The sequence below is a fragment of the Polypterus senegalus genome, chromosome 1 (assembly GCF_016835505.1).
Source record: "Polypterus senegalus isolate Bchr_013 chromosome 1, ASM1683550v1, whole genome shotgun sequence".
NCBI classification, from domain to species: Eukaryota; Metazoa; Chordata; class Cladistia; order Polypteriformes; family Polypteridae; genus Polypterus; species Polypterus senegalus.
The window spans coordinates 81822656-81839389 of record NC_053154.1 but is presented as its reverse complement, the minus strand read 5'-3'; the positions used below and the strand labels follow the sequence as shown (position 1 = coordinate 81839389).

The following is a 16734-nucleotide window of genomic DNA, read 5'->3' as shown; positions in this document are numbered from 1 at the left end:
GATAACCTGCATAATATTACCAACTACCCAAAATTTGTAATACATACTTCATAGGCATTGAAATATTTAACAAGTGAAAATAAACTTGTGCTTGTTAATCACACATACAAGTAGGAAGTCACTGTCCTTGTGACAATAAATATAAACTTGACCATGAAGTACACTCAGCATTCCATTGCTGTTTGCTTTTTAAGCATGAGTAAGCCCTGAGATGAACTGGCACTCTATCCTGGGATGGTTGCTGCCTTGCTGCACACTGTACAAGTGTGTATGCCAACTGTATACAAATACTGAACCAATCTTGTTATTAAATATACTAATTTTAAATATGCTGATAGTTGATTTCATTTTTTTTTTCCCTTATGTGATGACTCTTAAGGATTTCAAGATAATATATATTTTTAATTTTCATTTTAAAATCATTAATCATTTTTGGGACTATTTTAGAAAATGATAAACTAACTAAAATGCTGTACAAATTATAGCCTGTAACATTAAACATGTGCTTACATGGTCTTTGTTCCAAAAATAAATATGACCTTTCATTTCAAAACCCTACATCCTTATTCTCATTTGAGGAAATAATACCGTTGATTTCTTCTTTTGTTTTGTGGAACAGCACTAAATTTTGAAATGCAGTAATTAGGAAATCTAATGCTGTGCTGAAAGACCATTAAAGAAAAACGAAATTATAACTAACTCTGCAGTTTCCATTTCCTGGATTGCAGTAGTATGGCATGAATACAGCAGTTCTTACTGACATCAGAAAAAGACATGGTTGTCTGTTATCCAAACATGTCTTCTTCCTCCCTTACTTGTACTTTCATCAGTTCTGGCTGGGACTCTGTCAGCATGATAACAGTAGATATTTTAAAACAATTAAATGTAAAGTACAATAAGGAGGACTGGTTTCAAAATCATAGTATATAATGTGTCCTATGAATTACAATTTTGTGTTTACTAAAATGGTTCTTACTCTAGGTAACCTTATTACATAGCGTTTCTGTTGTTCTGACACATTCAGAGTATATAGCTGTGTCAAGTTACCATGCATTATTCTTGCACCTGCAAAGCAAACAATGTTAAGCTAATATGCTAAAAATCATGTATCATATTCAAGCAAATTAAAAATCTGTGTATGAAACTATGATGCTATTTTAGGATTTCTCTGCAATGTCTGGAAATATTGTTGCTATGAAACCAGCCTAGTATTTATGCAAGAGCTGCTAGTTGCAGTGTAACTACCCAGTCACAAGGGGGTTGTAGTTATATCAAAGGTAACATTTTGACTTTTGTGTTTAAACAGACACGTGACAAATATACAAACCGTGGACCAGTATAGAATGCAGCATTAGACAGGAGTCTAATAGAAAGTTTAACTTCAAAATATTTTCTGATATTCGCTTCTGCAATATCTTCCCTTTGTTTCACAACAGACCTGATAAGGGCAAACTCTCACATACTGTTTCTGTTCTCGCGGCATGTGCACTCTGGATAAATATCTTGGCTAGTCCAGTCAATTTGGTAAACTTGAACTTGGCGAGACTCCATGGTTGGATTTGAAAAGGCTATGAAATGGATGTCCCACATTATATCAAACAGAATAGGATTTCAGTAAAAAGCCTAATCCAGCTGCACCTTTTACAGGACCAATAGTTTAACTCATTGCATTTCTCTGAACACAAATGGGAATTTATTTTGTAGTGGCAGTTTTGTATGTCACTTCATCAGTCATTTCACCTGATAATCACTTTATAAGAATCACAATGGTGTCTACGGTGTAAACCTCATGGTTAGGATTCCAGCATTGACACACAAGCCCCTTTCAGCATACTGTACTGCTCCAACTTAGTTTATTATATTTTTCATAATAAACTGACACTATTGTTAAAAATATGTTTAGTCACATTTATTTTTTATGTTGTCTGTTATTGTTATTCATTATTTAACTATTTGGGAGTTAAACTGCTCCATAAATGTAAACCAAACCGATTTCCTTCCCCAAGTTTTGTTCTTGTATTGTGCAGTTCTTCCATCACCTCGTCTAGTTACTGATTTTGCCGTTATCAGCAGGTTTACTTTCCTCAAGAGCCCAAATGAAAGTGCCTTCTGTGCCCTCTGCCCTAAACTGTGATTTTAGAAGTCACTTCAGATTAGACCATCTAATAAATGCATGCATGTAAAGAGAGACAAGAGTATCATCATAAAAAGTCCCATGGTTTGAGATGGACTGTTTTTGTTCTTACAGTGTTTGGAGCTAGTTTGCCTGTGATGTGTCATTTTCAGACATTCATTGTAAATATATTACTCAATAAAACTGTAAGTGATGAAAGTGATTTACCTATACTTCGTGGGCGATTTTAAATATTGTCTCAGTTTCATATCATACCAAACTAAAGAAAAATAACTTGCTGAAATGAAATTGTAGTATTTATTTGCAATATAAGACATACATTATGAATTATAGTCAGTAAGCACTAGGTGGATGATTAGAGAGAATATTATGAAACATCTTTCTAGATGTGAGGGATGGAGTTAGAAACCACCCTTTTAATTTTTATACTGATCATACTTTTAAGTATTAACAATGGGCATTCATTCAACTGTAAAAGAAGAAAGATCATAACATCCCAAATAGAAAGATTGCAGATTATTCCACATATCCCAGCATTTTAAAATTCATAAATCAGTCCATCTATAAACTAGTTATAATATGCAAGCCACTTAAGTAAATTGCCTCTGTGATTAATGCTTTCTGCTTGTTTCTTACAATTATACCTTGCTTATCAATATGTTTTTTGCTCTGTGTATTGTAAAGAATATCTCTACACAATAACCATTTTAAGAAGGATAAACAAAGGGTTTCTTACCTACCTGATACCATGTAAAAATGTAAATGAGATTGAGAATGTGTAAGATTTTTCTGGAGTGTCAGATATGGAATTTATGCCACTTTTTGATTCAATCATACTTACAGAGCATATATAATGTGATGATTATTTTGTGAAAATCAAATAGCTTTATTCACATAATCATATATTGTTATGATCTTAATTTCTGTAGGCAGTAGATGATGTAAAAAAAGGATACATTAAAGTTGGGGAGAAGGCCTACCAGCTTCAGAAACTGGCAGAGCAGAGAAAAATGGGAATGGTAAGTGAAGCATGCATTTTTTGTGTAACTGTGGGCTTAATGAGCTGTGTGCAAGGGATTTTACACTCCTTCCTTTTTTGGCACCCCCTACCACCATCAGGGCTCTGTTTCCTTCATTGTGTCATTGGTGGGCTACTGTTTCTGCAGTTCTCCCTGTTTGTGTTTAGCAGTAATTTGAAAATCAACACAGGCATGTACAAAATTGTGCCATTAATACTCAGTTCATTGTCCAAGTCCATTTGTAAGATGTAGATACTATCTGGAAGTGTTTTTTGAACAGGAAACTGTTTTTCTAGTGTTTCCAACCATCAAAATCGAATATGGATATTGGTGTTCTGCTTTACTGTATGCAGTTATTTTTTTATTAACCAGGTAAGGTAATTACAAACTGAATTGCAAATTCCTACATTGAACTATTGAAGTGTATCCCTTAGGTTTTATCTTAATATGTTAGTCATCCTCAGTTACCAACATCATTTTTAAATATCTGAAAACACTTGAAGCTTGGTTACACTACATATTTTCCATGATTTGTCGCATAATTTATGTTAATGCAATATTTTCAAGTATAGCACATTTTTGTTGTTGGATGTTTGGATGAAAAATAAACTGTTCCCTGCTTCTCTCCCTCAGGCATGACACATAAAGCTGATTGTGAAAGAAACCGTGCTTGTTTTTTCAAAGTTTGGGCCTGCACTTTATTAATAATCCTGGCATAGTAGATGATAGGGAATTGGTGGTGTTTGAATTAGAAAGGCTAAGAAATTCAGGGTATAAAAACAGATTTCCTTTTGCTACATCCTTTTAAATTTGTACCTTTATTGTGATGCTCAGTGTGCTTTCTTCTTTGGCACTGCCCTCTTCCCAGGGCATCAGCAGTCATTCGTGAGTAAACAAGTGAGACTTGCTTAGCAAAAGTAAGTAATGGTTTATTCAAAACATGGAGCAATTAAAGTGCATTCCAAACAGTAGAATTAATAAACACTTTAATAAATAATGGATTAAATAAACCATACAAACTAATAAAGTGTCTCAGGATGTTTAAAATTCTTATTTGAATAAATAGGTTAAAATCCAATGAGGAAAGTCAAAAATCACACATTCTTTTTTTTTTTTCTTTTCTTACTCTCTTTTCCGGTCCTCTTCAGGACCCATAGACATCCTGCGCCACATCCATCTAGCTCATTTGGTCAGTGCACCTCCCAGAGCACCATGCCTTCTCCTGGATGGCGCTTTGTTGGGATTCCATCCTTCTTCCTGCACACTTACTCTATCAACACCTTTACCTTTCAGCCTTTTTAGCTACTGAGTGTGCAAACACCTCTCAGACGTCCTCCAACCTTCTGTCCTGCTCCATATAAATTCATCAGCTGTATGGCATTGCCCAATTCTTCAGTCCTCAGTTTACCTCTCCCAAACTGGTGATCACTCTCTTCCATTTTTTTTTTTTTTTTTCCTTTTCTATCCTTTCTGATCTAACATGATCCCTTTTATGCAACCCTTTGCACTTGGATGGTATTTCCTGACTACTATGTAACTACCGCTCGACAATTAACACCGACACAAGCCAGCACATCCACCCCCCACATCACCCTGGGCAGCACAGGTTGCCGGTACTAAAAAGGATTAAACAATTAAAACTATTCATTTGGATTCACACCACCTTCATCGTCTCACAACACCCATATTTTGGCGTAGAGTTAATTTTAAATCATGCCCCATTATACAGTTTTGGCCCGGTCCTGCAAAATATAAATCAGAACAGGGGGCGGAGACGTTGTCCTGACGCTGCCACTCAGCGACTCATTTTGTATGTGGGCAATGCTTCCCCCTCTGACCAGCACCCCAGCGTTTGCCACCTCGGCCCCCCTTTTGAGACCTCCGTGCCCCCCATGTTGGGACATCGGGTGGGACCGCACGTGTCACCTCAGCCAGCTGTGGGGTTTCCCTTCTCCTTACGCGAGCACCTAGCATCACGTCCCTTCCTATCGTAGGAACCAGCATTCTCCCCTCGATTCCTCCCTGTACTCTGGGACGCCATGACGGTCTGAGTCTCTTTATGGCATAAAAAGAGACTCCGTCCCGTCTATGTCCCGGTGGAACAACGCGAGGCCGCCAGGACCCGGGGCACTCATCAGCCCCTGTCCTGCCAACATTCTCGATCTTTCCCCCCCCTCATCACGCGCGCAGCACCCGTTGCCGCATCCACTGTTGTAGATCCCCCTACTTGGTTCTGATCATGTGTTTCACGGGCTAAAGGATCCAGCATTGTGCTGTTCTGCCTTTTAACAGAAAATGTGCATCATAACAAAATTAGTTAAAATTGGGTGTATACATTTGGGCACCCCAACAGAGATATGACATCAATACTTAGTTGAGCCTCCTTTTGCAAATATAACAGCTTCTAGATGCCTCCTATAGAGTATCTGGATTCTGGATGGAGGTATTTTTGAACATTCTTCCATACAAAATCTCTCCAGTTCAGTTAAATTTGATGGCTGCCGAGCATGGACAGCCTGCTTCAAATTATTCCATAGATTGTCGATGATATTCAAGTCAGGGGGCTGTGACAGCCATTCCAGAACAATGCACTTCTCCCTCTAAATGAATGGCTTTGTAGATATCAGACTGTGTTTTGGGTCATTGTCTTGTTGGAATATCAAACCCCTGCATAACATTATCCTGAAGAATTTGTTGATATTGGGTTGAATTCATCCGACCCTCGACTTTAACAGGGGCCCCAGTCCCTGAACTAGCCACACAGCCCCACAGCGTGATGGAACCTCCACCAAATTTGACAGTAGGTAGCAGGAGTTTTTCTTGGAATGTGGTGTTATTCTTCCACCATGCAAAGCACTTTTTGTTATGACCAAATAACTTGATTTTTGTCTCATCAGTCCAAAGCTCCCTGCACATATGCCGCTCCTGTATTTTTCTTGGCCTGCCAGACCTGGGTTTAACAGCAACTGTGCCCGTGGCCTTCCATTTCCTGATTACATTCCTTACAGTTGAAACTGACAGTTTAAACCTCTGACATGGTTTAGGGGAAGGCTACAAAAAGCTATGATACTAAACAATCTTTGTTTTCAAATCTTATGAGAATTGGTTTGAGGATCCCATGTTGTCACTCTTCTGAGGAGTGTCAAAGAGAAGCACAACTTGCAATTGACCACCTTAAATACCTTTTCTCATGATAGGACACACTTGTCTATGAAGTTCAAGGCTTAACAAGCTCATCCAACCAGTTTGGTGTTGCAAGTAATCAGTATTGAGCAGTTACATGCATTCAAATCAGCAAAATTACAAAGGTGCCCAGATTTTTGCACAGCCAGTTTTTCACATTTGATTTAATTTCATACAACTAAATACTGCTTCACTAAAATATTTGTTTGGAAAACACCCCAGCACTCTGCTGTTCCTAGGAAACGAAAGACATACCACTGTTATCTTTTTTTGTTGAAAGTAGAATAAATTATTATGCAGGCTGAGAGGGGTTCCCAAACTTTTTCATATGACATATATATATCTCTGACTTGCAAATCAGGAGATCAATAGACTGATTCTTGGAATTTGTGTGAATATCAAGTCCTGGCCTCTGTTTAGTTTCAAGATGACATCAAACAAATTTTATTAGCATTTTTTTTTGAGTTAACCTATCCTTTTTTTTTTTTTTTATTCATTTTATTACAATCCATAAAAAGCAGTTAAGTTTTTACAAAAAGAAGAATTGAGTTAAGAACAGATCGATCCCCACCCCTGAGTGAGAGAGCAAGCCAAACAGCGTAAAATTTAAGGCTTGTAAACATAACTAAATTAATAAATTCTCTGTGCTTTATAAACTTATTTTAAAATATTATTGATTAGATCCTGCCATGTTTTGAAAAAAGTCTGTACGGATCCTCTGAGTATTTAATTTTTTCCAATTTCAAATAATATAACACATCGGTTTCCCACTGACTTAAAAGAGGAGAGTTTGGGTTCTTCGAGTTTCAGAATGAGTCTGAGTGCCAAGAGTGTAGTGAATGCAATCACAATTTGTTTGTGCTTCTCCACTTTAAGCCCCTCTGGAAGAACCCCAAACACCGCTGTTAATGGGTTAGGAGGGATTGTGAGTCCAAGGCTGTCTGAAAGGTAATAAAAAATTTTGGTCCAGAATAATGTTAATTTGGTGCAGGCCCAGAACATGTGACCCAGTGAGGCTGGGGCTTGGTTGCAACGTTCGCAGGTTGGATCATGCCCTGGAAACATTTTGGAGAGTTTTAGTCGAGACAGATGTGCTCGATATATAATTTTGAGTTGTATAATTGTATGCTTTGCGCATATGGAGCTCGAGTGAATTCTCTGCATTGCTACTTTCCACTCCTTTTCTGATTTATTAATTGAGAGATCTTTTTCCCAGTGTCCTCTTGGATCTTTGAAAGGAAGGGATTGTAAAATGATTTTATATATTGTCGAGATGGAGTCTAATTCCTTGAGATTGAGCAATATTTTTTCCAGCGTGGATTAGGGTGTAAGATGAGGAAAATCTGGGAGGTTCTGTTTAACAAAGTTCCTGATTTGAAGATAGTGAAAGAAATGTGTAGCTGGAATGTTAAATTTGGAATGTAATTGTTCATAGGATGCAATGACGTTGTCTATATAAAGATCTCTAAGCAAGTTACCAAATTTTTTCCAGATATTAAAAACTGCTTATGTTTGTGAAGGTTGAAAGAGGTGGTTCTCTTGCAGGGGTGCCACAGATGGAAGCTTCTCTGTCTTAAAATGCTTTCTACATTGGTTCCAGATTTTAAGTGAGTGGAGCACAATTGGGTTATTAGTGTATTGCCGATAACGTGTGTTTATTGGAGCTCAGAGCAAGGAATACAAAGAAGTACTGCAAGATTTTACTTCTATTGCGGTCCATGCCTGTGTATGTTCTTCTATTTGTGTCCAGGTTCTTATCGCCTGTATATTTGCCGCCCAGTAATAAAACTGGAAGTTAGGTAGAGCCATGCCGCCTTCTGCCTTTTGTCTTTGTAGGGTCGCTCTTTTGATGCGTGGATGTTTTGAATTCCAAATAAATGAGGTTATTGTTGAATCTAATTGCTTAAAGAATGATTTATTATTGTATATTGGGATGTTTTGAAATAAAAAAAGGAGCTTAGGAAGAATATTCATCTTAACAGTGTTAATTCTTCCAGCTAGTGTGAGTTAACCTATCCTATAAATAAGCACCAAATTTCATAAAAAATCCTTCCAGCCGTAAAACACACAGATCAGTATTGTTTTGTTTTTTTTTTTATTTATAACAAACTCAAGTCTTACGCATCATGTCACATTGTATACTCTACAATTAACTCTGTTCCTGCTTGAAATGTACAGTACAGTACTTTTAATTTCTACTGCAGTATTTTCACCATGGCATGCAATAAAATTTAAGTTTGCATAAAGCAGAAAATATAAGTTTGCACATTAAATTCTTGGTGAAGAATTCAGATCCTGAATAGAAAAGCAACCTAGCACAGCAATGTGGCTGTTTAAATGTACTAAATTATACAGTATATATATTTAAGCCCATATTGTAATGAATGATTTGGATTGCCCAGGCAGGTATGAACAGTCCAAATGAGTCTGCAGTTGTCGTAATAACCCCAGTAGAATCTTCTTTTTTAATATTTAAGTAACCATATATCATGAAGTTGTAGAGGAGAAATGCAGAATTGTGGGTGCCTTTTTGATTAAGAGAAAAACAGATATCTAACGCTCTACATACCCTCAATGATTTTTTGTTGCCTTTAAATCATATGTTTCACTAGTTTTTAAACTGAAAGAAACTGTACCATGTGTAACATTTTATTAAGTTTAGTGTAAAGGTTTCAATTGCAAAAAATGAAGTTCTACTCCATCTTCTAAACGTTAATGTTATGAATAGATGTTTCAACAGGAATATTGTTGATCAACAAAATTCTTAAATGTGTTTTTCATTCAAATTTGCTTGGTTCACTGGGGACTTCATTTGACCTTTTCCTTCAAAGTTTGCCTTGCAATTGGCTTAGACAGACTTTTTTTTCTTTCATGATGCTTTGTGATACCAGAATAACATCACAGAAATGTGGTAGCCAATATTTAATAGGGCGACCTTCCCAAATATATAAAACTGAACTCTTGTTCATCAACTAATATGTATGCCCATACTTACAATGCATATTCTGCACAAAGTGTGTCAGTTGTCTGATAAAGCAGCAGTGTTGTCAATATACAAAGTGTACAGGCAGCATTAGTTTTTCATGCGGAAAGGAGAACATGTCAGAATGCACACTGTGGATGGAACAATCTGAGAGTGGAGCAGCTTACTTGCAATTTTTTCAAACACATGGCAGACATAGCAAAGTATGCAAATGCAACAATAAACAGTAGGTTTTCTTTACATGTGTAAACATGTTCCATCAATTAATGTATGCAATTCAATATTTATGTAATTTAGTACATGTGCCAACCAACACTGCTAGTCTCTGTGTGCAAGCTGAGCAGGTTCTGGAATCCCAACTGCCTTGTGCATACTGAACGACTGTCTCCTACAATGACAACACATTTGTGGTCTCCAGACCCCCTTAACTCCCTGGACTGTGTGTCTGTACTAATCAAGTGTGTAGAGAGGTGGGAAAACTCTGTATAAACAAGGCTTCAGGACCAGAAGGAATGAGCTCCAGGGTGCTGAAAACATGTGCCTGCCAGCTCTGGGGGAGTCTTTCAATTCCTGTCACCCCTATCCCTGAATTTGCGGAATATTTACCAGCTGTGGAAAACATACTGTGTGGCCCAAGTGACAAAGGGCATTCTCGTTATCTTAAGGACTTCAGACCAGATGCTCTTACTTCATACATCACAAAGACCTTTGAAAGTCTGGTCCTTTAACAGCTAAAACCCATGGTTTCAGAACATCTGGATCCTCAATAGTTTGCCAGTTAGGCACATATATGTGTGGAGGATGCTGTCATCTACCAGCTCTACAGAGCCTCCTTCCACTTAGATAAAGCCAGTATCACAGTCAGGATAATATTCTTTGACTTTTCATTGGCTTTAAACACCATTCTGCCCATCTGGGGAAAAAGCTCAAGGCTTTGCAACTTGATACTCTCACAATCTCTTGGATCTTGGACCACTTGATCAACAGATAGCAGTTAGTGAGACTGAGAGACTGTGTGTCAGAAATGGTGGTGTGTTATACTGGAACATTCAGGGAACTGCTCTGTCTCCCTTCCTGTTTATGCTGTACACAATAGACGTCCAGCACAATACCAGCACTTGCCGTCTACTGAAAGTTTTAGATGACTCCTCCATCATAGGCTCAAGACAAAAGAATTGGTGGTAGACTTCCATCATGCCAAGAAGCCTCTAAAACCAGTCACCATTCAAGTGGAGGACATGAAAATGATGCTGAACCACAAGTGCCTTGGGGTTCACATAAACAACAAACTAGACTGCTCTGGCAACACAGTGGTGCTGTGTAAGAAAGGCCAGAACAGACTCTATTTGGTAAGGATATGTGTGCAGCAAACTGCTGGAAATATTTTATCAGTCCATAGTAGTCAGTGTGCTGCTGTTCTATGCTGTGGTTTCCTGTTGAAGCAACCTCAGCACAAAAGCACAATGCCTGAACAAACTTATCAGGAAAACCTGCTCAATCACAGGGTAAAACCTGGACACCCTGGAAGCTGTTGTGGAAAAGAGGATGAGGGCAAAACTGGATGCTGTCATGAAAGGCTCATTCAAGAAGAACCTTGGGGAATCTTTTCTGGCTACTGCTATCAGGCAATGTAATGCTTCCACTGGATGTATTCATAAAGTTTACTTTTATTGATTGATTGATTGGCTGTACTATCTGTGAGTCTGTATTCTTGTTTATGTTTCTGTTGATTTATGCATTTGAATTTCCCCTTGGAATGAATAAAGATTATCTATTTTTTCCTTTTGGCCAAGTATTCATTTCTTAAAAATGGCTAAAATACTTTCTAACAAAATATCTCTTTTATTTTGCAGTATCTGAATATTGTTCGTTCTTGTGAAGGATACAATGAAATTACTTTCCCTCACTGTGCATGTGACTCAAGGAGAAAGGGGCACGTGATCACCGCAATTAGTATTAAGCACTTTAAACTACTTGCCTGCACTGAAGAAGGACAGTTGGAGGTAGGTACCTGAAATATTCAAAGTAGCCAGATACTGGACTTTTGTAAAACTTTGGCAAATTTTCCAAATAGGCTTAAAATTCACCCTGTGCAGGTGTCAATCCTTTGCACAGTTTTCACAGGATTTTCTACAAATGAAGTACATAATGCCTACATTTTTTCTCTCTGCTAGAACCAGGTAATTGCGTTTGAGTGGAATGAAATGCAGAGGTGGGATACAGATGAGGAGGGCATGGCATTCTGTTTTGAGTACGCACGTGGTGAGAAGAAACCACGATGGGTCAAGATCTTCACTCCATATGTAAGTGTGTGTAAAGGTTCAGGTTAAGCCCATAACACTTTGTACAAGGTAGATGAATACTCTAATAAGTTCTGCAAAAGAAGTAACATTACACAGTGCTTTTCTGAAATAGAATTGGCTATTTGTAGTGTTATAATTACAGCAGGCTACAGACTTAAATGTATTTCTACCACAATTATTACATCAAAAGGCCCAGTGCAGGTTAAAAAATGTTGTCAGTCCATGTATATTGTCCACCATATTGGATAACAGAGTGGCCCTTAGAAGGCTCACAGTTGTGGCTTCTTATTGAAAGTGCAAGTTACAGATAACATATGGCAAAAACTGTGCTTGAAAAATTGAAAATAAATTAATCTTAAAGTAGTAAAAGGTTCTGCATTAAAGACAAAACAGAAAAAAGTAATGCTTGATTATAGTAATATTTTGATGAGTATCCGCTGCTAGCTCTAGTGACCACCGTGTCCACTGTTTTTGTCAAAAGATACACATTTGAAAGAGAAAATGTCATAAAGAGACACACTGCACAAACCAACGTGAACAATATTTAGAAAATGTCAGATTTTGCTTTCCCACACTACATAATATTCGACTTAAATGCTGTATATATACTTCGCAGTGGCACAGAGGTTAGCGCTACTGCACTATGAATCCAGCATCCCGAGTTTGATTGTGGTGTCTAGTCTTGTCAATATGAAGTTTGCAAGTTGTTCCCTGTGCATAGGTTTCCCACTCACATTTCCAAACACATGCTTGAAATGCTACTTGTTGACTTTAAATTGGCTCATAAGCGTGCATGCTTGAGAATGAGAGAGTGATTGGCCCACAGTCTACAGGTAGGTGTGTTTCTGCCTTGTACCAGGTTTATGTAGCCTCTCAATACTTAAGATTAATGGTGACTTGACCTTTCTTTTTTTTTTTTTTTTTTTTTTATTTATTTATTAATTTTATTACAATCAATACATAGCAATCAAGTTTTTACAAAAAAAAAAGAATTATGCTAAGAACAGATCGATCCCCACCCTTGAGAGAGAGAGCAAGCCAAACGGTGTAAAATTTAAGGCTTTTAAAAATACCTAAATCAACAAATTCTCTGTGCTTTATAAAATCATTTCAAAATATTTCTGATTAGATCCTGCCATGTTTTGAAAAAAGTCTGCACAGATCCTCTAACTGAGTATTTGATTTTTTCCAATTTTAAATAATATAACACATCAGTTTCCCACTGACTTAAAAGAGGAGAGTTTGGGTTCTTCCAGTTTATCAGAATAAGTCTGCGTGCCAACAGTGTAGTGAATGCAATCACAATTTGTTTGTCTTTCTCCACTTTAAGACCCTCTGGAAGAACCCCAAACACAGCTGTTAATGGGTTAGGAGGGATTGTGAGTCCAAGACTGTCTGAGAGGTAATTAAAAATTTTTGTCCAGAATAATGTTAATTTGGAGCAGGCCCAGAACATGTGACCTAGTGAGGCTGGGGCTTGGTTGCAACGTTCGCAGGTTGGATCATGCCCTGGAAACATTTTGGAGAGTTTTAGTCGAGACAGATGTGCTCGATATATAATTTTGAGTTGTATAATTGTATGCTTTGCGCATATGGAGCTTGAGTGAATTCTCTGCATTGCTACTTTCCACTCCTTTTCTGATATATTAATTGAGAGGTCATTTTCCCAGTGTCCTCTTGGATCTTTGAAAGGAAGGGATTGTAAAAGGATTTTATATATTGTAGAGATGGAGTCTAACTCCTTGAAATTGAGCAATCATTTTTCCAGCGTGGATGAGGGTGCAAGATGAGGAAAATCTGGAAGGTTCTGTTTAACAAAGTTCCTGATTTGAAGATAGTGAAAGAAATTTGTAGCTGGAATGTTAAATTTGGAATGTAATTGTTCATAGGATGCAAAGACGTTGTCTATATAAAGATCTCTAAGCAAGTTAATTCCAAATTTTTCCAGATATTAAAACTGCATATGTTTGTGAGGGTTGAAAGAGGTGGTTCTTTTGCAGGGTGCCACAGAAAGAAGCTTCTCCGTCTTAAAATGCTTTCTACATTGGTTCCAGATTCTAAGTGAGTGGAGCACAATTGGGTTATTAGTGTATTGCCGATAACGTGTGTTTATTGGAGCACAAAGCAAGGAATACAAAGAAGTACTGCAGGATTTTACTTCTATTGCGGTCCATGCCTGTGTATGTTCTTCTATTTGTGTCCAGGTTCTTATCGACTGTATATTTGCCGCCCAGTAATAAAACTGGAAGTTAGGTAGAGCCATGCCGCCTTCTGCCTTTTGTCTTTGTAGGGTCGCTCTTTTGATGCGTGGATGTTTAGAATTCCAAATAAATGAGGTTATTGTTGAATCTAATTGCTTAAAGAACGATTTATTAATGTATATTGGTATGTTTTGAAATAAAAAGGAGCTTAGGAAGAATATTCATCTTAACAGTGTTAATTCTTCCAGCTAGTGTGAGATGAAGGGTTGACCATCTATGCAAGTCTTGTTTAATTTTTTCCATACAGACGACGAAATTTTGTTGATAAAGAGCTTTATGTTTACTTGTGATGTTTACCCCGAGGTATTTAAACTGCTCTGCAATGATAAAAGGAAGGGTATCCAATCTAATATTATATGCTTGCGAATTCACCGGAAAGAGTACACTTTTATTCAGATTAATTCTGAGACCAGAGATCTTTTGAAATTCTGTGAGTGCTGCTAAGACTGCAGGCACAGAATTTTCTGGGTCCGATATATACAGTACCATGTCATCTGCATATAATGAGATTTTCTGTTCCAGTCCTTCTCTGCTAATCCCCTTTATCTGATCAGTTTTTCGACAATGTATTGCCAGTGGTTCAATGGCAATTGCAAACAGCAGTGGTGACAAAGGGCATCCTTGTCTTGTGCCACGTTCTAGTTTAACTCTTTTAGGGCTAATTTTTTTTTTTTTCCTTATCTCCCAGGGCTGAATATTTTTCCAAAAACTAACATTTTTTAAAAAGAACACAAAGCAATTGTTTAACATATCAAATCAACAAAAAATATTTACTTTTGACAAATATTACTGTCTTGCATGTTGTATGAGCCTGCATACTCTATGATTTCACATACATATCACATACATTTTACACAGCAAAGTCCTGCAAAGTCTGATCTCGGTCCAAGCAGCCAATTTCAGTCATTGCCACATTGCACTGCTTACAATACGTGTTGCTTTGGTGCCTACTTTTCAATTGTCTGTTGCTGCACTTTCTCACATATATTGTTAGTGTGTGCTGTAGAGAGACAAGTCACCCTTTTGCCATTGTGCCATTCCACTGCCACCAAGTTTTCTGCCCGCATGAAAACCGTATTGTCACCTCTTTTCATCTTCTGAAACTTTATGAACTTTATGCATGGCATTATAGCCCGGCTCACCCCATGGGATTTGCTTCTGTTTATTACAGAAGTGACTAAAACTTTGCAGCAGCACGTACCTATCACCATGCTACATAACCTGTCCAAAGCCACCAGGGGACAAAGCACGTTTGGACCAATGCTCCCTGAAGTTATATCACCAGTTCTGTCCCATCTCTATTTGTAATACCACAGCACGCTTCATCTCGTGTTTTGTTGTGTGCTTACACTTTGAAAAATGAGAATGCGATGCAAACGCAGCCCGCGATTGAAAAAATTTCTCTGCCTACCTGTTTATCTCGTCTGACGGTAGCTGAAAAGCAGCATCAGGAGAGAGCAGCCTGAAGTACAGCAGCTGGTGATCTGTCGTGTCAACAGCAAGCCATGCCGTCTTGTGAAGTCCAGTAGCCAGCTCGGCTCTCAACGGATCAATGTCTGTGTATTTATCCCACGCGAACCTTGCTGTAGATGCATCGGCTGCGGCGCTCAGCTGGCAGCAGATCTGCTGGCGCGGCATCGGCTGGTGTTTGATCAGCTGATGCCGGCTTCTCACTCTCTTGCTCGATCTCCTGATCACTGTCAATAAAATCCGATTCTGAAAAATCAGAGTCCGACTCGCGATAATGCGCAAAACATTGTCATTGTCTGCCGAGTGTTTTCTTTTCTGCACTCGCCTCGCTCTATTGTCACATGTCGATACCATCTTGCCATTGTTTACATTTCGCAACTCACGCTGCGCTAGGATTAGTTGCGAGTCAACGAGTCTATCATTCTTCCAAGCACAGAGGGAATGCCTGTGACGTGACAGTGAGATTTGTCGCCATTAACAGCTGATTATCGCCCTCTATCCCTGGATGTCGACTTTAGTCGACATTCGCCCTCAACCCCTCCTGTCGACAAAAGTCGACATCCGCCCTAAAAGAGTTAAAGTAGTCTGAGCAAATGTTATTGATGCAAATTGAAGCTTCTGGGTTAGTATACAGTAATTTAATCCATGCACAAATGTTCGGGCCAAACCCAAACTTCTCCAAAATAGTAAAAGGTATTTCCATTCAATCATGTCGAATGCTTTTTCTGCATCCAATGATAATAATATTTCTGGGGTGTTTGATTTAGTTGGTGAGTATATTACATTAAACAGGCGTCGAAGATTTGAAGATAAGTGTCGGCCCCTAATAAATCCAGTTTGGTCTTGTGATATTACTGAGGGAGCACTTTCTCCATCCTTCTAGCTATGATTTTAGAGAGTATTTTAACGTCGTTATTCAGAAGTGAAATTGGTCTGTATGATGCACATTGTAATAAGTCCTTATTTTGTTTTGGAAAGACAGTGATTAGTGCTTGGCGAAAGGTTTGTGGAAGAGATTGGTTATCTCTGGCTTCTGTAAATGTTGCTAATAGGAGGGGAGCTAGCTGAGCGGAGAATTTCTTGTAAAACTCTGCAGGGTAGCCGTCAGGGCCTGCTGCTTTTCCACCTTGGAGTGACTTTATAGCATCCAGTAATTCTGATAATGACAGAGGTTTATCGAGCTCCTCCACACTAATAGCGTCAATTTGTGGTATCTGTAATTTATCCAGAAATGCATTAGATTGTATATTGTCTTCTTTAAACTCAGTAGTATATAGGGATTTATAGTAGTCTCTAAAAGTGTACATTATATTTTTGTGTTCGATGATTTTATCTCCGTTAGTGTTAGTAATTACGAGATTGCGTTGCACATCTTGCTTGT

The 16734-nt window shown here is 38.1% G+C and overlaps 1 protein-coding gene across 2 annotated transcripts in view; it reads left to right on the top strand.

Annotated features, from left to right (window-relative positions):
• Positions 1-16734, top strand: part of LOC120528132 (sorting nexin-27-like) — a 154797-nt gene that overhangs the window by 105046 nt on the left and 33017 nt on the right. For both annotated transcript variants that reach the window (XM_039752191.1, XM_039752198.1), the window contains exons 8-10: positions 3064-3153; positions 11173-11322; positions 11494-11622. In XM_039752191.1, the coding sequence (XP_039608125.1) occupies positions 3064-3153; positions 11173-11322; positions 11494-11622 (369 nt within the window). The remainder of the gene's footprint in view (positions 1-3063; positions 3154-11172; positions 11323-11493; positions 11623-16734) is intronic.